Source organism: Mastigoproctus giganteus, chromosome 3 (assembly GCF_048544385.1).
Source record: "Mastigoproctus giganteus isolate SK-2022 chromosome 3, ASM4854438v1, whole genome shotgun sequence".
Classification (NCBI taxonomy): domain Eukaryota; kingdom Metazoa; phylum Arthropoda; class Arachnida; order Uropygi; family Thelyphonidae; genus Mastigoproctus; species Mastigoproctus giganteus.
The window spans coordinates 25,595,539-25,619,889 of NC_143577.1; the positions used below are offsets into that span (position 1 = coordinate 25,595,539).

The window sequence follows — 24,351 nt, forward strand, 5'->3', positions numbered from 1 at the left end:
GAATATTCCAATAGACATATGGTTCTGTCTAGAAAACTAAGTGTCATTGAAGATAAGCATAGGAGCAGTAGACTCTTTTTTTTGTGAAAGATAAGACAGGACTGAGTTTTGGTAGGATTGAAATTAAAGTTATCTTTGCCCCATTGGAGGATTACCTGGAAATCAGCATTCTCTTTTGAATCTGAGCTATTTCCTGCCATGATAAGCATTGGTTATAAGGGTTTTGTATGAAACTCCCATGCTCATTCTCAGTGTTACTTTTCTTTTAAGCAACTACTCGCTCTGTACTACAAATCTCAAATATACAAGTACATGATTAATTTGTAGTATCACAGTATTTGATACAGATTAATTATTAACTTGCTGGAAGCGGCATGAAATGATAGAATTATAATGTTGCAAGGATTGGGAATGATGCTGTAAAACACAGTTTTCATTTTCCTGAAAGCAGTCTCGGGTAATAGGTAAAAAGGGGGTCTCCTTTAAATTTTTTTTTTGGCAGTATTTGATCATTAACAGCACAATCCCCAAACAATCTGGCTCAATGGAAACTTCACTGTTGATTCAGTGCAATCAGAGTGATAAGTTTCACTTGGTCTACTGAACATATTGTTTCTCACCCAGTCTATGAAAGTTAAATATGGACTTGTCAAAAATTATTATAGAATTGAACTGCTCAATTGCTTGATTAATAACTTTATTCCAGATTATGCATTTTTTCCTTGTGTTTGTTTAGTGTGAGTTTCCTGTGATGTGTCAGTATGCTTTCAAGCTACTTATTACAATTCTTTGTTAGACAGTTCTTTCACTTACTTTTTATAACCTTACATTCATGTTCTTCCCAGTTGACTTGCTTTTACATCTGTGGAGTTTGCATGTTGGTAATCATGGAGGCTTAGATTTTTAAAAGTCAGTCCTGTGTTTGTGTACTAATCCACTGTTACAGATTTTAATTTGGCATTTCTGGTCTCATGTTTCTTTTTAAGAATTCTTGATACAGAAGGCTGATTACAGCCAACTTTTTTGCAAATATTTTGCTATAAAAACCCTTTTATCATGGGGTAATTACTTTCCTTCCTCAGAGTTACTGTTTGTATATACTGCTGTTGAAATGAAACTAATAGTAATGAAACAAATGAGGAGCATTCAGCATGATGCAAGAGCATGCTAGTGACATAATATTGTGGGCACAAGAAGATGGTAATGAATTGCAAGGGTGAATGTTTTTTCCCCTCTAAATGTATAATATTAGTCTCAATTAAAGTTTTCTTTCAAAGTGAAAATAACCACATTTTTTTTTTACTCTGAGGAAATGATCACATTTGTAAATCTGATAAAAGTTGATCACTTTCCTTGTGTTTTCTTAATGCCTGTATATCATTATATAACATCATGCATTCCATAGGTAGCACCAGGCTTTTGTTCAATAAGTCTACAAAAACTTGCAACTGGCACTAATTCCAGCTAAAGATTAAGAAAGCTGTCAAAACTCTATTGGCACTCCTTTCCTGCAACATACTTATTGGTTTGAAATACCTGTCAATTAGTTTTTTTCTGTTACATTCTGTTTTTCAGTCACATGCATAATCTTGTTGGCTTTTATGTAATGTTAGATTTTATGCTGGAGACCTGGATGCACCCTATCAGTGAAGGTGTGCATTAATGAGCTAAACTAAATTTCTTAGCTGTCAAACCTCTTCATTTTGCATAAATATTCAGATAGTTGTTTGTTCCTGTTTGGCAACTTGGACATATCACCCACTAGTAAGCATTGCACTTCAGATGTGAAATTTAGAAATCACATTTACTAATTTTTCACCAACTGCCAAAGAGGGATATATATATATATATATATATATATATATATATATATACACACACCTCATATAAGGCTTTAATTTTATTTCTCTGTGTGAGGTATCCTCCTTGAACCCAGCATGCCTCTTCAGTTCATATAAATTTTGCAGACCACTGTATAAACGTTACTGTCCAGCTGTCTGGCAGCTTAATCAATACAGCACACTGGTAATCCATTTTGCAAATTATACAGGGTGTCTCAAAAATATTGGTACAAATGTTTAGAGGAGGTAAGTAACATCTAAAGGAATGTGAATCACATAGGAACCCATAACCGGAAACGTCACTGTAAGTCAGTAGACGGCGCTGTTCATCAGTTCGCAAGAGGGAAAATTTCTGGTTTACTCGTTCAAGCAGTAGTTGCCGCACGAAGAGCATGCATCGATATACGAACTGTGAGCTGGCAGACATGCACCTAGTATATGGATTAGCAGAGGGCAATGGATGAGACGCTCAACGAATTTATGGAGAACGCTTCTGAGACAGACATGTACCGGACCACCGTTTGTTTGCGCGTGTGCATCAAAATTTGTGCGATTATGGGTCATTTAGAGGTAACAGGAGTAGTGCGGGCAGACCACGTTCGACGTGAACTCTCACCATGGAAGAAAGTGTGTTAAATTCCGTCCCAAATAATCCTACTACCAGCACATGTGCCGTTGACTCTAACTTAGGAGTATCTCGTTGCAGTGCACAGCGTGTCTGGCACGACGATTCCCTACACCCCTTTCATTTCCAAAGGGTTCAGTTATTGCTCTCCCAAGATCATCCTGCATGTGTGGCTTTTGCGCAGTGGTTTCTCCAAGAAAGTGTTCAAGACTTGAATTTTCCAGTCTATGTTTTGTTCACGGATCAGGCTTATTCAAGCAGCACAATGCTCATGTGTGGGCTCATGACAACCCACATGGTGTGCACCCCCATGCGGCACAACATCGCTTCGCAATAAACTGCTTAGTCGGCCCATACCTGTTACCATCCCGCATGAACTCCACTAAATATCGGATCTTTCTTGAACAAGTTCTACCAGGGTTACTTGACGATGTTCCAGCAAATGTGAGACACAACATTTGGTTTCAACATGATGGGGCACCTGCCCATTATGGAAGGTGTGTTCGTGACCATTTGAACAGGCGTTTTTGGCGTCGATGGATTGGCCGTGGTGGATTCGTTGCCTGGCCTGGCCTGGCCCCCACGCTCACCTGATTTATCGAGCCTTGATTTCTTTCTGTGGGGGGCCCTCAAATCTATCGTGTGTGAATCGCCTGTGGAGACGGAAATGGATCTCATGGCGAGACTCGTCTGCACTGCTGCTACTGTCAAAGAAACTCCAGGTGTGTTCGACTGTGTCCGCCAATCCATGCTGCGTCGGTGTCACGCATGCATCGTGTCTCGTGGTGGAACCTTCGAGCATCTGTTGTAACATCATGAAATGCATCCATCTCGTACTGCATTGTTAATATTGTGTCAAATAAATGTTTGCTACTAATTACTATCTTGTGTCATTTCTGCTTCTTGTGCCTCTGCTACTACTTTCCCGTGACGTTTCCGGTTATGGGTTCCTATGCGATTCACATTCCTTTAGGCGCCTCCGTAGCCAGGTGGGAAGGAGCAGCAGTGCATAGCACATGCTTCTTGATTAGACCGGGGTTTGAGCCCGTCACCACCAAATACGGAGGATGCGGAAAGATCAGGGAATGACCACCGCATATCCCGGAGCAATATGGCCTTAGTTGCTAATGCTCCTAAAAAAAAAAAACCAAACAACAACAACAAACATTCCTTTAGATGTTACATACCTCCCCTAAATGTTTGTACCAATAATTTTGAGACAGTCAACACCAGCAACTGTGTTCGCTTTGCAGCATAAAATTCAGAAATTGTAACTTCTAATTTTTAACTAATTACCAAAGTGGATACCACATTTAAGGTTTTACAGAATTTTTTATGTTATATTGCCAGATGTGGGAATCTCCTGGGCCACTCAAAAATTTGAAAGCGCTTTGTCAGGATGAGACATTTCTTTAAGCACTCAATGTAGTGTTTTTTGAAAAGATAAATTTTCTGTTTATACTACCCAGAAAAAAATTACACAACTTTTAAACAGTAATATATTCGAATATGTATGTAATTTTTATTTGTTTTGTGTGTAGTTTTGTTTCTCCTATGATGTTCGCACATACAATAGTTGTAAGGAAATTTCTCTGTGACAAAATTTTTTTTTAGTGATTTTGACACTTTGTTACAGAGGAATTCAACTGTATTTAGTAATAATGATTACTCAATTTAAATACATTTTCTTTATTGTACGGTGGTGTGCATGCAACTGCACACAAGATTATCCCATCACGGATATACAAAAAGGGTGTAATAAATGTGTAGGGATATAATAAATAATAAAATTGTGTTGTGCCTACAAGTCCATAATGAAATAAAGTAAAAATGTAACACAGTCTTTTGTATATCTGTATACTTTTATATTTATAAAAGAAACTATATATATATATTGTTATTTATGAGATTTTTTTTTTATGTGGTTTCTGTAATTGGATAAATCTATTAGCCTATCTTGTGACTGGCTGCAAAGACATGGCTTGGTAGTATAACTTTATATATTTTTTGTGTACGTTTTGTGGTCACAGGCAGGTATAGCAGTTTAGCTAACAGGATGCAAAATTAGGTAAGGAATGATAGAAATAGACTCTCCTACCATCATATAAACTAATATCCCCAGAGTGTGGAAAAAGGTTATTTGGAGGAAAGTGAACAGTATACGAATGAAGAATATAAAGTTAGTGATCGGGTTGTCCCAGAGCACCTGATTTCCCATTCGGGCTAGTAACGGCCCTGGACACATACACATGTATATATGTATATTATACACTGAGTGATCACTGAATTATAACCACCTACCTAATACTTCGTAGTCCTCCTTTTGCCCTCAGTACAGCAGCTATCTGAGGTGGCATTGATTCAACAAGATGTTGGATTTGGGAGATATGACCAACCAAGCTGTGTGTAATGCGGTCAGCAATGCAGGTATGGAGGTGATTGGTGTATCCAGATGCCTGATATGCCTTTCCATAATGTCCCACAAGTGCTCTATGGGATTGATATCGGTGGAGTTCGGAGCCCAGTCGATATGCTGGAAGTCAGAACTGTGTTCCTCAAACCATTCCTGCACAACAAGTGCCTGATGGCTCGGCACATTGTCATCTTGGAAGACCAAATACGAAGGATGCGGAAAGGTCACGAAATGACCACCGCATATCCCGGAGCAATATGGCCTTAGTTGCTAATGCTCCTAAAAATCAAATAACAAACAAACAAACTTCTTGGAAGACACCACTGCCATTCAGGAAAAAATGTAACATAGCGGGGTACACAGTCAACAAGCAGTTGGCAATAGCAGAGACCAGTGATACGTTGTTCCACATGCACCAGGGGTCCAAGTTCCTGCCGGTGAAACATGCCCCGCACCATACAACCGCCTGCACTTTTGATACCATGCAGGCGCCTCCTTAGCCAGGTGAGCAGGAGCAGCAGTGCATAGCACATGCTTCTTGATTAGACCGGGGTTTGAGCCCGTGACTACCAAATACGGAGGATGCAGAAAGGTCAGGGAATGACCACCGCATATCCCCCAAGCAGTATGGCCTTAGTTGCTAATGCTCCTAAAAACCAAATAACAAACAAACAAACGATACCATGCATGATGGATGAAGAGCCTCGTGTTGTTGACGCCAAATCCATACACGACCATCCACGGTGTGGAGTAAATAATGTGACTCATCTGACCAGCACACCTTCTAATGTCCAACTTTCATGCTCTTTGTGCCAGGCGAGGCTTTTTCGCCGATGACCCTTGGTTAGGAGAGGATGCCACAGGGATCGTCTGCTGGTATAGCCCATATGTGCAAGCGTGCAATGCATGGTCATGCCAGATATTGTTCCGGGTTGGCCCATGTTGTATTGGGTAGTCAACTCTTCAAGAATGCTGCGCCTGTACGAGTTGTCGGACCCAGAGCTCGCCTCTATCATCAGCTTTTCACTGACCTTTGCAGTTTTGCCATCAGGTCATTGTTTGACCATTTTGACGCTGGTCCTGGTACACTTTAACTATGGTAGCTCTCAAACACCCCACCAGTTCAGCTGTTTGGGAAATCGAGGCACCAGCTCATCGAGCACTCACAATCTGTCCTTTATCAAAGTCTGATAAATCCTTCCTTTTACCTATCACGCTCGGAATTTTACTACTTACTGAACCATTGACACCTACGTTGGTCGACTAACTCTGCACTCTTGTACTTCACGTGGTCAATGAGTCGCATTCAGTTTTCATAGGAGTGGTCATAATTCAGTAATCACTCAGTGTATGTGTGTGTATTCGTACAGATGCCCGTGCATGCACTTGCTCTCTTTCTCATGAGCCACACTCGATGTCCAACTATCTAATAGCGTGTCTGCCATGATAATTTGCACCCAGTGTGACACAACTCCATATGACTGGGAAAGATGTCCCCAAGTATCCTGCACCAGCTGGACAGAATCTTGTCCTAGAGTGAGCACTGGTGTGGACTGGTGAATATACCATCTTCTACTGCATCTCACAAATGCTCGATGGGATTGATGTTGGAGGAATTTAGTGGCCGGGAGTACACATGAAATGCTTGAACATGATTCTGCACAATGTGAGCCCTGTTATATGGGATGTTGTCTTGTTGAAAGGGTCCATTGACATCTGGATATATGGTTGCCATTTAGGGCAAAATGTCCAAAATGATGCCGTGGTAGGATCAGGCAATGAGGGGGTGTTCAGTGGGGATGAGGGGACCCAGTGATGTCCATGAAAACATCTCCAAAACAATGATACCACTGCTACCAGATGGTTTTCATCCAGCCGTGCAGTCTGGTTCCCCTTTTGTTGAATACACACTCATCCATCAGCATGATGGAGCTGGAACCTTGAGTCATCCAACATCCAGGAATGATGCTCTTGTGCCCACTGCAGGCAGAGTTGTCGATAATGGTTGGTCAACATGGGGCACACGAATGGGTTACCTACTCCATTGGCCTATCCACAAGAACGTCAACTGGAGAGTATGCTTGGAAACATTTCTCTCTGCACCCCACTGCCATTTAAGTGAGGGATTGTGAACCATCTGTTGTTCCAGACAGCACATGCGAGCTGCCATTTTCCTTATCTGTCAACCAGTGGTAGTCTCCCTATCCCAGCAGGTTAGGCGGGTGTGTGTCCATTTTCAGAACCCACCTAGTAAGTCATCACACACCTTCACTATGGCAACCTTCGAACAGCCAACAATGCCTGTGGTTGATGAGATGCTGACCCTGTCTTCCTACCACCACAGCTCATTCCCCCATTCAAACCCCATGAGGTTCTTCCCTTTCCCCATTGCACAGGCTTCATACTAATGAACTGACAGGCACTACCCATGCCTTCATTATATATGTTGTGCCAATCAGCAATTCCATTCCTAGGTCTGTGGAAGGCACTACTTGTGGAGACAGATGATAATAATGTTTTTGCTCAAGCATATATATGTATATACACTGAGTGATTACTGAATTATTATCACCTACCTAATACTTCATAGTCCTCCTTTTGCCCTCAGTACAGCAGCTATCCAACATGGCATTGATTCAACAAGATGTCGGAAGTGTTCGGGAGGTATGGCCAACCAAGCTGTGTGCAATGCAGCTAGCAATGGAGGTGATTGGTGTATCCAGATGCCTGATATGCCTTTCCATAGTGTCCCATCACGCTCGGAATCTTACTACCTACTGAACAACCACTGGCACCTTATCTATGCTACGTAGATCGACTAACTCTGCACTCTTGTACTTCATGTGGTCAACATGTCGCATTCAGTTTTCATAGGAGTAGTCATAATTCAGTGATCACTCAGTGTATATAGTAGAGGCAAAAGTATGAACAACACTGACTAGCTGTGTATATATATATATATATATATCCAATTTTTAAATTAAATAAAATAAAACATAAGCCAGTAGTACGGCAAAAACTGTAGAGCGAAAATTAACATATAAATAACCCAAATAAACAAACGAATGAAAAAAAAAGAAATAGACATAATAGTAGCCCGATATCCCTTGTATAATTTCGAGTTTTAAATCCGATTAGTAAAAACTATACAAATTTTAGAATAATGCCAATTATATAATAATTTAGCGGTACCCCCCAGAGGTACCAGTTCCGAAAGACGTGAAATATCACCAAAAGAGGGTTAAAGGAACTACCAAATGATAACAAAATCAAAATAAATTAAAATAAAATATAGACTGACCATTATGCCCCATATCGACAGAGGACCACGAGGCCAATAATGGTCATGGAATCGCTGCATTTCAATCGCTATACAAATCTTCGCCTTGGTGAAAAGATCGAAGTACCATTTCACCCTCCCTCCTCCGAACGATCCACCAGTGCAGAGGATTTGCACGGCGGTGGTCCTTATGCAGTGAAAAATAAACTATAAAAAAGACAGCACTCTAGAGCAGAGCCACACCACTGACATACTGTAAGCTGAATCAGCTTATATAGAAGAAAAAGGAAAATAGATGGCGACACGGGCGTTGCTAAATTAGCATATCGACCCATTACTATTGAATTATATTAAATGTTGACGAAATTTAAATTATAATAAACTGAATAAATAATCAATAAATAATTATTTATTTATTCACTTTATTATAATTTAATTTATGTTAATATTTAATACAAATCAATGATAGTGTATATATATATATATATAAAATATATTGTATGTAGAAAGTGTGAAGAAGAAGATTTTGGTTTAAACCTATTGAATCTACGGTATACACCAGAAGTGAACTCGACTAAATGGATAAGGAATGTAGCGATATATGGTATGAAAAAGAAAGAGACAGGAAAATAAGAAGTGAAAAGGTGACCAAAATAAGATTACACTGCAGTGTTTTTCACAATTTCAGTGTCTTCGTCAGAGGTCATCCACTGAAATTATGAGAAAGACTGCAGTGTTCTTGCTTCTGTTTCTGACACGTTCTGTATGCTATGGTACACGTGTGCTGTAGCTATGTGTTGAGAACGAAATTTTGCGGTAAGAATAAAGTCTAATAAATTGTGCCAATAAATGTAATTATATTACGTAGGGCATACAGATCATGAATGACCTTACAGAAACAAGTAAAAAGAATTAAAAAAACTAAAGTAATGAATATCAGAATAAGTAGCAAGAAAGGGACTTACCGTTACCTTGTAAAATTGACCAAATGACCAAGATGATGGCGTGCCGGTATATTTGTGTAGGTACGCTGGTGGCTCCTAGCGTTAGAAAATGGTGTGGAGAGGGAAAAAAAAATTATGGTATGGTGTCTGTATTTCTGTGTTTCGTTTCAATTTATACAGACACCATACCACAATTTTTATTTTTTCTCTCCACACCATTTTCTAATGCTAGGAGCTGCTAGCATACCTACACATAAATATACCAGCACGCCACCATCTTGGTCATTTGGTCAGTTTTACAAGGTAACGGTAAGTCCCTTTCTTCCTGCCTATTCCGATATTCATTACTTTAGTTTTTTCAATTCTTTTTACTTGCTTCTGTAAGGTCATCCATGATCTGTATGCCCTACGTAATATAATTACATTTATTGGCACAATTTATTAGACCTTTTTCTTACCGCAAAATTTTAAAATTTCGTTCTCAACACGTGGCTACAGCACTGCAGTTCACTTCTGGTGTATACTGTAGATTCAATAGGTTTAAACCAAAATCTTCTTCTTCACACTTTCTACATACAATATATTTTATATATATATACACATTATGGTTGTAGGGTACGTTTTGCTAATGCAGTGTCCCTGATCCATAATGTTATCTTCCTTTTTGTACTGTTACATTCCACCCTCCATGATTACTTAGCTTCTTTATACAATTATTCTTTTATTATATATATACCACCCCCCATTGCACCCATTGCCAACCTCCTGCAAAGTAGGGGGTGACGATGGGAGCAAGCAGTTCGAGTTTCATTGCCAACCTTTACTTGCACCACTACGAAAAGAAAATTAAAGACAACATAACCTTCTTCAGATACATTGACGATGTCTTAGTTGTGAACTGTGATAAATTTGACAAATTAGCACTAGAAATATATCCCACAGATCTCACCATCGAACGTACCAATCCCAAAAGCCATCTACAAGACATATACCTCAACATCGAAATAACCATCAAAGATAATAAAATTTACACAAAACATTTTGACAAAAAGAGACCATTTTAACTTCCAAGCCATTAGACTCACAAACTGGGAGACCAATTTAGCTAAACAAATGCATGGTAATGTAATCAGAAATCAGACTAAAAGAATAATACATATCAGTAGTAACCAGGAAAACATACTGGACGCATTACAAAAACTAAAAACTACTTTAATTTAAAAAAAAATGCCTGTCAAGTTCATCAGACACCATGTTAAAACAGCCATTCAAGCCAGTTTAACCCTACGTCACCCCAACTCTAACCCTTATAAGGTCACAGAGCAACTGTTTGGCCCCTATTAGACCCTCGGGTTCATTGTGCTCAGACAAGGCTCGTTGTCTGACTGCACTACAACCTGGAAGTCCAAATTCAACCCCTAATTACAACAATAACTATAATAGCAGGTGTCATGCTGAACCGACTATATTAAAACCCAATAACTATCCCTACGCTTCTTAGCACAAACCTTGCTGGATATTTGACATTAGACAATTGACATTAGATGCTGGATATTTGACAAAAGACGGAGAGCCATCTACCATCACCCTCAGTGAGCGATCAGAGAGAAAACTGGATAACCAATTACAAAAGACAGTTGGCAAACCATAAGATGGAAGCTTGTATAGAAGACCTTTATGCCAAACATGATCGAAAGCATTTGAGATGTCAAGAGCAACTGCTTGTGTTTCACCAAACTTTTCCATTGAATTTGTCCATAAATGGGTAACATAAGCCAGAATATCACCAGTGGATTGACACTGACGGAATCCATACTGGCAATCGTTGATCAGACAGAAGGTTTCTAGGTAGTTTAAGGGTTGGCGGTTAATTGATTTCTCCATTACTTTAGAAAGAGTAGAAGTAATTGCAATTCGACGATAATTGGATGGGAGGGATTTGTCACCCTTTTTAGGAACTGGTTGGATATGAGCAAATTTCCAAGCAGACAGAAAAACACCTTTTTTTTTCCAGCAAAGAACAGGAGTAAATTCAGGAGCACAGGTTTTGAGAACAAGTGGAGAAATACCATCAGGACCTGGAGCTTTCTTAGCATCAAGATTCGTCAATATCCTTCTGACGTCCTTTTGATGGAAGACCACAGGAAGCATTGAATGAAGTGTGTTGGGAATGGTGGGAGGTGTTTTACCAAGATCATCAATACATGAGTTGGAAGAAAAATGAGATGCTAGCATGTTAGCTTTATCGTTGGTTGAAGTGACAACAGAACCATCTGGCTTTGACAGAGGTGGGAGCAGAGATGGGCAAAAGTTGCGGCCAATAGCTTTGGCAAAAGACCAGAATGCTCGGCTACCATTAGGGCAAGAAGCAAATTTTCTACTCTTAGCCTGTTCAAAATCTAGTTTGGACTGGTTAATAACTGCTTTACAATTGTTGCGAGCTTTCGTGTAGGCAGAAAATGAAACCAAAGAATTGGAAAGAAGCCAATTATGATATGCAACATTCTTCTCTTGAACAGCCTTAGCACATTTATTGGAAAACCAAGGTTTAGATAAAGGACTAGATTTTAAAGTGGAGTGTGGAATAAAGGATTCCATTCCTGCAAGAATAATTTCACTGACACGATCTGAGCAAACGTTGACATCAGAAGTTTTGAAACAGTAATCCGACCAAGGAAAGAAGAAAAGAAATCTTGCAGGTCATCCCATTTTGCATTCTTGTAATGCCAAACAACACGAGGTTGGGATTAGCCATGAGATAAAGGCTCCATTGGAGAAGAGACAATCACCAAGTTGTGATCTGAAGTGTCTAAAGGACCTCTCACTTCGACCGTGTACTTAGAAGGGTTGTTTGTGAGAAAAAGATCATGCGTGTTGGCTGTATGATTAGGATTGTCCGGTATTCTTTTAGGTAAATGAACAATCTGTGCAAGGTCATTAGTAATTGCAAAAGTCTCAGCATCTCGACCAGCTGGGTCAGTGTGACTAGAAAACAGAAGCCAGCTGGAGTTGCGAACATTAAAATCACCAAGGAAAATTACCTCACTGTTAGGAAAGTTGGACTGGAGAAAGTCAAGTTGCAAAGAGAGGAAGTCAAAGAGCTCCAAGTGATTAGTGGAGTTGGGAAAACGGTAGAGACACCAGATGAATTTGACTGAGTGATGTAGAGAGATTTTAAGCCAGAGAAGATCGAAAAGAGGAGATTCAAAATTACCAAGTCTCTGACAGGGAATATCAGAATGAACATATGCACAAGTACCACCTTTGAGGCGAAAGGAATCATACAGTGAATAGTTTGGGCAACTGAGGTGAGCAGTAGTTGAATCAACCGATAACTGAGATTCTGTCAGAAAAAGTACATGGGGTTTGGCAGACTGCAAGTGGATATGGTCATCTTTCAGATTAGAATTGAGACCACGTATATTTGTGAAATGAACTAAGAAGTGTTTGAGAGGTTTAGATCTTTTTGCAGATAAGCTTAATCTATTAGTTTGACAATTTATGGTGTATAAGTAAGCCATGGCACTTTTTAAATTTGTCTAGCCAACCAGAACTGGCATGAAATGTTTTATACACCAGCAAAGATGCATACTCCATACCTTTTCTTTTATTAATGGCCTTGATATCGGCAGGTTTAGGTCTCAAAGCAACTTCACTCACTTAAAAATGGCTTCATCTACATCTTCATACTGGCATAATTTTTCACGCTTCTGACTGGTTCCCGCTTCCTTGAACAATTTGAGAACTGAAACATGGTTTTTCAGGATGGATAACACACTACTGAGGGAAATACCAAATTTTAAAGTGATTTCTTTTTTTTTAATGCCATGATTCACACTATTAAGCTTCCACTTTTTCTACTATACTCAAGGATTTCCTCCTACACATTGTAAGGTTACTTTGCACAGCATCTAAAACAAAACTGATTTAGGGACCACTTGTACCTGCCATGTAAACAGAGACAGGTGAAAGTGTGGATGACTCATTTCTGTGAAACAACAGATGAATTTCCAGGATAAAGGAAAATCACTCTCTCCCAATTCTCTAATAGGGTGCCAACAGTAGAAAACAGGCTGACCAGGGCTGTGGACACATATATAGCAGTTGACCAGTGTGGCTTGTCGGTACAGTAGAGGTGGTTGTAGAGATTTTACAGGCACCACTAAATGTGGAATGTTTTAGCTCTTAATTTGTGCTCTTAAGAATTTGCTCTTAAAATCTAAAGAGATTAATTCTTAATCCCTTTATGATGCTGCAAAAATCTCTCTATTCCTGCTTTTTGCAGCATCATCTCTGTTGCCTAAAGACCAGAGGTGCGAACAATGTGAACCCAGGTATCTCAAAATCAGTTCGTTATATGGAAATTTTCTTCATTATAAGGAAACTTTTTTCAATGTAATGACCAAAGGGAAATCAAAAAAATTTATTATATGGATGTTTGTCAAAGAGAGGTCTGATTGCGTGCACATGCACACACCCCTATCATTAATATCCAGGCACTTGCATATGTACAAAATAACCTTTATTTACAGGAAAACTAATAATGCGCATGTTGAAACTAGTGTTTATGACAGCCTCTACCCTTCATAGAAAACTTTACCAGTTTTTTTTTTTTTTTTGTTAATTGCCCTCCAGTATTTTCTGTCATTCAGCCTTAAAAGCAGCAACCAGTTCAGCTTTGTTTTTTGGGCAGTCTCTCCTCACACAAGCTCAATGATTTAATTCATTCCAAAGGTCCTCTATAGGATTTGGATCAGGGCTTTGGCTGGCCCAGAGCCCTAACCTCAGAGCAGCCACAATGTAAGCAGCATGGCATAGAGCATTCTCCTGCTGATACAGGTATGGGTCTTCCCCAGTGTGTTCTCTAAACATAGGTAATGCATTATTGTCCAGGACACCTAGACAGATCTCAGCATTCATGATTTTATCCAAAAACAGACAATTGTCTTAGGCTAAACCATGAAAGGCACCCCCAAACCATCGCATTACCTCTGCCAAACTGCACAATAGTCTAGCAAGTAGCTTTCTCCAAGCATCTGCCACACCCAAGCACAACTATCAGACTGGTAGACTATGTACCATGGTGCATCACTCCAAAGCACATCTTTCATTGGTCTACACTTCAAGAACAGTGGGCCTTACATCAAGGTAGACAGTGTCTGGCATTAGTCAAGGTGATTATGGCTTATGGGTAGCTGCATGACAGTGATAACCCATATTATGCAGCATTCTCCACACTGTACTGGTGCTGACATGTTTCTCAATCATGTCACTGAGGGCCTGTGTGTACTGTGATAACATTGGCCATCACTCTGAGTGGATGATTCTTTTCAGGACTCTCCTGTCACATTCTGTCAGCTTTTGAGGTTTTTCAGGTTGTTTCATGATGATTGAAACATGGCTGCCATTGAAATGTCACATACAGACCAGTTGCTTAAGTGGCACAATGTTTTCATCTGTTAACTGTTGATCTCCGACCAGGCTAGCCAGGTGGGTAAAGTGCCTGCTTGGCAACCCAAAGGTTGCGGGTTCGAAGCCCGCCTAGGCTTGGATATTACATTGGTGCCGTACTCTCCATATTATCACTTCAACAGTTTCAAAACCAACCAAACACATACAGAACTCACACAACATGTCCATTCCTGATGTTATTATTTGACTCAGCAATCACATTTATTAAATTGAATTCCAATTATAAGATCCTTCAACATGAAGCTCTCATTATCGAGTGGTTTCGGCAATACACTTCATTAAATGTGTTAAACACTAAACTCCCCATAAACCTGTCTCCCATTTGAAACTTGACACGTGAAATTTCTGCATTTACTGAACTGCATCACGGAAAATAAACTTTCTTTAAATACTTCACGTTCTCTACCACACAATGCTAACTGAAGACGAAAAGTTCAAAACTCGCCCGTTCACGACTATTAGCTTTTTTCATCAACTACTTACCTTATCTGTGTTAACACACAGGTCTTAAATATGACAACCAAGAAACGGGATGTGCACTTCCCTTTTTTTTTTTTTTTTTTTTTTTTGAGCAAATATCTTAATTTTTTTAAAATTGTAATCATAATTATAATAATGCAACAGCTATGTTCCATTCATATTAAGTTTCTAATTCACACAACCATGCTTCTTCCTTAACTTCCATCACACCAAAATGGATATGAGGCGAGTACTGTAAATTAAGCTTTTTGCTATTTTGAAATTTAGCCCATAAGGTTAAAGTGATTTATAGTGTAGTATGAAGAGGTCTTCCATGATTTCACTGTTTTTTTTTTTTTTTTCTATATTTAGTATAGCTGTAGATATATTGCTGAACTTGTGTTTTTGAAAGTGCTTTAGTTCAATCTCGTTGGTGTATTTATCTGAAACTTTTTCTGTTTTACAGTTGGTGGGTCTCTCTCCAAATTTTTTAATTTGTGATCTGTGTAAGTTTTAACTGAAATGCAGTTCCATGCTTGTTTGTCCAACTTATTGTATTCCATGTTCCATACAGGTAATGATGTATATAGCATATTGCATATGGCAAAAAACTGGAATGTTATCTATTGTAGTGTTATGTTTATTGTGCATGTATTGACATGTCATACATAACTTTTGCATTTTCTAAATTTTAAACTGGTTCTGCTAGTAAAGACAGTTTATATAATCTTCTGTATAAGGGAAGATTTTGCTTCCATTAACACCTTCGGGACTCGTATTATTAATAATGTGTGGATTGGAGGCATTGAATGCTACATGACTATGTCAGAATTTATCGGGTCCTTCGTGGTCTTATCTGATCCCAATGTGCAAAATTTTCTGCAATACCCATACAGCATGTTCTTACTTATCTTTGTGCAGTAACCATACAGCATGTCATTACTTGTCTTTTAATAAACTACCATTGCAACCCATGGTAGTGTTTATTAAATGGTTAGAATTTAAAGCTTGTGGCTTACTAATGTCTCTAATGATTTCTGATGAAGGCTGAAAAAGTTGAGCTAAATGCTTAATAGCTTAATTTAATTTCAAGTTCAGCTTTTCATATTCAGATTCAATATGTTTCAAATTCAAGTTTATTAATATGTATTAAATTCAAATTTATTACTATGTATTAAATTCAAACTATTTGGATTTTTGTCCCTGTAGCTACTAGTAGCATCTTATAAACTTTATTATTTATTTTATGTCTCATATTGCTATAAAAGGAAAAAACTATTAATTTTCATATTGGTGTTTTTAATTGTGCAGTTGGTGCTGTACATATGTTTCTTGTTTTTTATTCCTCATTTTATTTTTATTTTTTAATTATTTTTTTTATTCCTCTCTCTATCTACCTTTAATTCTAATCTATTCAAAAATGACTTTACATTAACATTTACAAATTTATTAGTTAATATCAAAATGATCCATTTAGATATTAATCTAAATTTTCTATTCATTAAACATTAACACGGAGTGGTGAAAACCTAGAATTTGATAAAATCATTATGATTGCTGCCAGGCCAGCAAATTCAGCCAGACTAATAATATGGTATCTTCACCTACTGGCCGCCACCCATAATGTTTTTCGGAGATTTCCAGTAAATACTGCAGTATTTTATACTAATGCATACCCATTGGGCTTTGGGTTCCAATTCCAGTTTGCCGTAAATACCAAACGTAAAATAAATTTAACTTTTGGACCCATATTATCAAAATTAATTGGGATATACCAAAATTGAAAATAATTAATAATAGTAAAACTGTTATTGGGACTACAGAAACAGGTATGCATAAGACATTCATTTCGTATGGCTATCTGTCCATTCAGAGCTAACTAGATAGTATGAATCAGAGCTGTATTACTCAATATGTTCTACGTTGGTAATAATATTAGTAAATTAGTTAGAAATAAGTTAGATTCAGTTGTATCTGATAGCTCCACTTATTGTGAAGTGGACATGATTATATTAATAAGTTAGATTCAGTTGTATCTGATAGCTCCACTTATTGTGAAGTGGACCCGACACTGTTTACCAATTTGGTAAATCAATACAATAAAACGTTAACCACATATCGTAAAAACGACTACATTACTATGGTTCAGTTGAAGGAATTGAAGTCCAGAACATACAATATTCCTGCACTTTTTGGTCAGGTAAAATTACACAAGCCTGGATTTCCGATTCGACCTATTGTTTCCTACAGGAACTCGGCATTTTCAGCCTTAGCCACACATGTATATAACATTATAAAACCTTTTAGACAGGTTATACAATTTGGGATTAAGAATTACGATACATTATTTAATAATCTTAAAGACTGTAAACTCGGCGACAATGACAATTTATTCTCATTAGATGTTACATCATTATATACGAATGTAAACGTTGAATACACATTAGATATTATTTGGGATATGTTAAATAAAAACTCGACACCGATTAATTATACGAAGCTGCCTATAAAGGAGATTTTTCACTTAATTAAACTATTAGTTGAGGCTAACTACATCACCTTTCGAGACAAGGTGTACAAACAAATTTTTGGATTACCAATGGGTTTGAGCCTGAGTGGCTTAATGTCAGAGATCTATCTCTCAACGATTGAGCAGATACATTTGACACCTTTTCGTCCCCGTATCACATACTATGGGAGGTATTTAGACGATGTTCTAGTTATTACCGATAGTAGTACTATCCAAGATATTTTACATTCGTTTAACAATATTCATTCTAGACTCAAATTTACATTGGAAAGGGAAGATACGGATACTAAGTCATTAAACTTTCTAAATTTCACGCTTACCCGGGACTCGAACAAAATACAATTTAGCATCTATCGAAAACCCACAAACACCGGTATGCTTCTACATTATAATAGCTACCACCCGTTCACCTACAAAAGATCGATTATCTTTAATCAATTTCTAAATGCCTATAAATATTCAACGACGGATTCTGCTTTAGACTCAGAAATACAAATATTAACTAGCAGATTCTTGAACAGGGGTTATCCCATTAACACAATAAATCGAATTAGGGTACAAGCTAAGGATAGGATACAAAATACTGCACCAATCAACAATAGTAATATCAAAAAATTCTTTATTTCTGTCCCATATGTTGAACAGTGGCACAAACAGCTTAACAGATTCTTTAAAGATACCGAATTTAAAATTATAGCTAGGCCTATACGGAAGTTACACACTATACTGAACAATCGCTCGGTTCTTTCGGCGTTCGCAACACAAATTAATGATCTAGTATACAACATTTCTTGCGGTGATTGCGACTCGTCTTATCAGGGTTCCACGCGGTTTTCTCTTAATATCCGTGTAAATCAACACGAAGCCTCTGTTCGTGCTTCTCGTTCAGCAGCGTCAGAATTAGCCTTTCATGCCATTAACGAAAAACATACTTTTTTATTTAACGAGGCCAAAATACTTAACGTTCAACGTAATTATACGCGACTATTAATTGCAGAAACCGTTGAAATTAAATTACACGAGAATTCTGTTAATGTTCGGCGGCCATATTTGATCTCCGATGCGTGGACCTTTACGCGCATGCGCGAAGACACATAATCACTATTTAAGTTGCAGGTTTAGCCTGATTCGATAATTTTCATTCCTGTGATCACGACAGTCGGTCGAAAAGCATTGTCAGCTTCAGGAAGGAAAATCGTTTTGAATATTTTCGTTAGATTCTTTTAATTGCGTTAATTTGAATTTTAATTGTTTTGAATTGATTTTGAATTGTGTTAAATTGATTATTTAATTATTTATATTTCACTTTAATTATTTATATTTTACTTTAATGTACCGGTAAGTTGTCGATTTTTTCGTTTTTTCCGTTTTAATTTCTGGAGGGTATCATACGGAAGTGTTCCACGTACTATATTGAGGTAAACTCCTCTTATCAATTTACTAATTCAGAGCTAACAAAGTAGCGGAGAGATGGCCAAGCGGATGAATGTAATTTTCCATTTCCAACCTAGCCCTTTTTATATTCCTTTTCAAATTGCGATTTTATTTTTATTTTTTATATTACTGTTTTTCAACATGGTTCTTTAACTATAAGATCGTACAAATTTAGTATTTAACTAGTAAAATTACTATTTAACATTCATTTAATAAAATAAAAAAAAAAAAAAAAAAAAGGCAAACCGGCCACTGCTAGCACACCAAATTGCTAGTTAGCATCATTAGGCCTTAATGCCTGAAATGCCTTCCATTCAAGTTATAAATACACCAGCAAAAACAAATCTAAAAATAAATAAGATCATGGCCCGAGTAGTGTGTAAAAGAGACAAAAGTATGAACAACACTGACTAGATTAGATGTACAAATGTGTCCCCAATTCACAAAGGGGGATCAGAGGGTGACACGAGTAATTACAGACCTGTTAGTTTAACTTCAGTTCCATGGAAAATAACGGAGTCACTGGTTAAAGAAGAAATGCAGGATCATCTAGACAAGACTGCAGTTATAGTTCAGACACAGCATGGGTTTGTTGGAAGTCTTGTCTGACAAATTTGATTGGATACTATGATGTGGTCACAAAGAAACTGGATGCAAAAAATAATTTTGATATCGTGTACTTGGATCGTAGGAAGGATTTTGATTCTGTTGCACGTGGAAGACTGTTGCACAAATTGGAGCAGTATGGCATTGGAGGCAAATTACTGCTATGGATAAAGGGATGGTTGAGTGGGAGAAGACAGAGAGTGGTAATCAATAGACACTGCTCTTTGTAGACTAATGTTATTAGTGGAGTCCCCCGGGGTTCAGTTTTGGGTCCATTGTTGGTTTCTGTATTTATTAATGATATTGATGATGGAATATCAGGCTTAATGTCTAAGTTTGCAGATGACACGAAAGTTTGCAGGGTTGTTAATGATACTAATGACAGTACACTACTGCAACAGGATCTAGAAAATGAGCAGATGGGCTGTGAGAGGTGGCAACTGAAGTTTAACATTGACAAATGTGAAGTATTGCATATGGGTAGCAGTGACCCCAGAGTAATGTATCAACTGTGTGGTACTACACTGAGGGTGGTAGAGAATGAAAAGGACCTGGGGGTAATTGTGCACTCAGATATATAGTTTTCTGAGCAGTGCAGATGATCTGCAAGAGTAGCTCCTGGTGTCTTGTCAATGATATACAGAAATTTTTCTAGCAGGAATAAGGAGGTGATTGTCCCCTTGTATAGGCATTGGTCAGGCCACACCTTGAGTACTGCATACAGGTTTAGAGGCCTCATTTTAGGGAGTATGTTGAGCTGCTGGAACAAGTACAGAGAAGTACATTGAGAATGGTGAGTGGAACAAAGGGTTGCTGTTACCAATAAAGATTTAAGTTCTGCAAATTACCACATCTGGAGACTAGGCACCTGCAAGGTAACCTAATTGAGGTATATAAGGCCTTGAATGGTTTGAGCAAGCTCAATTCTGATGGGATTCTTCCTCTGCTCAGATTACTCACTTGAGGGGACTTAATTTCAAATTGAGGAAAGGCAAATGTAGAATAGATGTGCAGAAATTTGCATTTAGCCAGTGGGTGGTTGATAGTTGGAACAAACTTCCATTTGTCATGGTGGATGTCGAAAACTTAAATAAGTTCAAGGCAGAACTAGACAAGCATTTGGAGTTAATGGATGGGTGAAATGGAAAGGTTTTTTTTTTTTTTTGGCTGATGCTATATAAGCTTGCTTTCTTGCTGTTGTTGTTGGTATTGGATTTAACGACACAAGGGCTACTAATGACAAATTGTGTCTGTTCATCGTTTATTCACAAGAAGTATATCGTTAGAGATGTTAAATTATATGCTTCTGTACAATCAATATGTTTTAGATATAATAAAAGTTCTTCAATATTTGCTTCATTTCCTAAGAAATTAGATAAATCAGGTGATATAATCAATGTGGAGAAAGACCGAAAAATGTTTGACAAGATCATTGAATGTAAGGGACAATCAACCAGAAAATGACTGACCGTAATTGTGTGATGGGATGAGCACTGAGATGGATTTTCTTCCAATAATAGGAAGAAATGAGTATGATGAGTGTGTCCAATTCTGGGTCTTGCCAGTACCACTTCCTCTCGTCTGTTTTGTCGGTAGCCAGAGAGCCACACCTTTGGATTGTCTTTTTTCTGGTAAAGTTTATTGTTGGTGTTACTTTTCCAGATCTGTGCCCATTTATCATAGCACGCTTTGCATATGACCAACTTATAGTCAGTGTATGGAACCTGAGGGCATTGTGAGAGAGCAGGTTGAGGATGTTTAGTGGCAAAGTCAGCTTTCTTGCATCATGTGCCTCTACTAATATTAATGCTAAGTCAACAATCAATGTGGAGATTCAAATCAGTCTGTTGATTGCAAAACAACAAGAAGAATCTATACCTTGATAATGAACACAAAAGTCATTGAAAAGTTTAAAGTGCAGGGAAGAAAATTCAGCCATAGTATTCTGTTTGGCAGCATACTCAGTTTAACTTCTAACGTACAACTTGGTGGGTGGCATACAGACAGGTTCTGTTTGGTCACACTGACTTGTTCATATTTGAGGATAGTTTAAAAGTATTTTCCAGCAAAGGGAATTTAGTAGCGAATGGTGGAGAATTGATTCTTACAGGGATATTCTTTGTATTTTCAACCTTAGATGTTTTTAGTTAGCATTAGGCCTTATGTTGTAGTGAACACTACTTGAAATGTGGGCAAAGATACCTTGTCTTGAATTTGGCCTAAGGGATGGAAGTGCTTAAAGGCATGAAGGGGATCCCTCCACCTTTGGCAAAATCCCTTAAGGCATATCAGCTCACCAATAATCCAATAACACATTGTTTATAATTTTTTCTGTGGTGCACAGACTATTTTGGCATTCCATTCTTGTATATTCAAGATTATATGCAAGAACTATGGCTTTGACTTTTGAGGTGGATAACCAGATTTTTGAAGCAAACATCGCTACCTTTATTTAAATTTAAAATTTTTTTTTTTTTTTTTTTTTTTTTCAAAATATATTTGTATTAGATTGCATCTATATATTTGATACGGAAACGGTTTTCTTTGCTCCATCAGTGTGAACGATAGGCTTAATCGATTGGGCTGGAAGGGATCTCAAATTGAAGATATTTCTTCCTGGGTGTGCAGAAAGTTGTTAAAATTAAAAAATTCTTAATTAATTTTATTTTACAGTAAAGGACAGTTTTTTACTACAAACGAGAATAGTTCAACATTCACTTCATAGATGGAGCCACAGGAAAACGTTAACTGTTAAACAGTTGTCTAAGTTTATAAGGCATTTTTTTATGATTAACAATTTGCACTTTAACTATTTAACTGATTAACAATTTGCACATTCACACAATCGTATCCTTAGTTCTTAAAAAAGAAATAATAAAACTCTGCTACCAATTGCAAAATTGCCTACCTTAAAAGAAAGAACTAATCATTAGGATTCCATCACAGCTCACTATATGTCACCATGTTGCGCATGCGAGCTCATACACTTATTGCCATTTGTTACGTTTAATACATTCAGAACTCGTCATTTTATCGTTATTGTTATTAAATTCGAGTTTATTTGTTTTTAGATTATTTAAGGTAAGTAATTTAAGGATTTAGAAGTATGTCACAGTCAAAATGTCTCTGACTGGTTGTGTTGAATGTACCTTGTGGCAAAGGAGAAACACACCCTTTCATGTTTCTGCTAATGTATTCAGGATCATTTTGAAAGACCAATCCTGAATACATTTACATGTATATATTGATACTACATGGGTACTACATTTCTGTAGGACAGCTAGAGAAAAACTCTGCTACCAATTGCAAAATTTTCACAACGGGTACAGCTAGCTGTAGCCATTGCATATGATAGACCTACCTAACTGATTTGGTCTCAAATTGAAGATATTTCTTCCTAGGTGTGCAGAAACATGGGAAAATATAAAAATTCCTAATAGTAAAAAATCAGAATAGTTTTATTTTACAGAATGGGCAAATTTTCTCTACTAGCACTGCCTACCTTAAAAGAAAGAATAGTCTTATTTTACAGAAATAAGAAATGAGAAAGGATTTAACGTGTACTGGCTTACCTGCTGATGACCAAACATGCACTACATTTCTTTAAGACAGCTAGTGATAAACTCTGCTACCAATTGCAAAACTTTTGCAAGAGGTACCGATAGTAATTCTAGATTAACTGTCATATTTTATTAGCTATAAACTGTTGAGTTTGGAAAGTGCCAGATTTTAAAGTAAAGTTCTGTAATGTAACTAACATTTGCTTTCAAATGTTAGCTTAGCTTCCTGTGGGATTGTATAATTTTATATACAATATTATGTTAATTTGGATTGTCTCTATAAAGTATGTCTGTCTTGAGTTTTCCAGTAGTTTGTAAATAATATGTAGTAGTAACTACTGAATTAGTAATTTTTTTTAAATTTACTTCTTTTGCTCTTTTTTTTTTTTTTACAGGTATAATAAAAAGAAATACTCAGAGTTAATGACAAAGCAATCTAAATGGAAAGGATCCCATAAAAAAATGTACCATTCAAGAAAGAAAAAAAAGGATTAATTGTTATAAAATGTATATATAAATGCACAAAAATAAAAATTATTTAAATTGTTTATTCTTATTTAAAGTATATGTATTGTGTATAACAACAGTTTATTGCTTGTAATATCATGTTGGCGAGTATATTCTGATTAAAGGCTGATCCTTAATCCTTGGAGATGGTTTGCCTGTATCTTGGAAGGGAAAACTCATGTCTTTGCGCGAGATGAGCTAAATCAAACTTGAGTGCAAAAGGGCATGAGCAAATGTTAGAGAAACAGAAAACATATTGTATAATAAGGATTAGTGACTTACAACTAGGATATGTTTGCTAGAGTTCAAGATTAATGATAACATAGCAAAGTTAAGTATTAAGGGAAAAAAGATATTGTTATACCTTTAGGTATCAATGATGTTAAACATTAGTATTATGAGATCTTAATTTGAATTTATTTGATGATCGTCATTCAGAACCAGCCTGGAGAGATTATGTATGGCTCATGAGTAAAATGTTCCTCAGCATGGCCTGAACTTGTTAGCAGAAGGGACTGCTTTTCTAAAGATGGGATACACTTGAATATAAGAGATTCAAAATAATGTTTTCTGATGCTATTGAAGCACAGTTTTGGAGAGAATCTTAATTTGTGAGGTTAGGAATACAGAGTTTACTTGGGATTGTTTTTATTGTGGGTTTTTAGGAGCATCAGCAACTT

At 37.3% G+C, this 24,351-nt stretch overlaps 1 protein-coding gene across 1 annotated transcript in view; it reads left to right on the plus strand.

Annotated features, from left to right (window-relative positions):
* The window catches only part of LOC150087816 (deoxynucleotidyltransferase terminal-interacting protein 2), a 76,450-nt gene extending 52,791 nt beyond the window's left edge, over window positions 1-23,659 (plus strand). The window contains exon 7 of the mRNA XM_090369926.1: window positions 23,560-23,659. Within this exon, the coding sequence (XP_090226052.1) occupies window positions 23,560-23,659 (100 nt within the window). The remainder of the gene's footprint in view (window positions 1-23,559) is intronic.
* The last annotated feature ends 692 nt before the right edge of the window (window positions 23,660-24,351 follow it).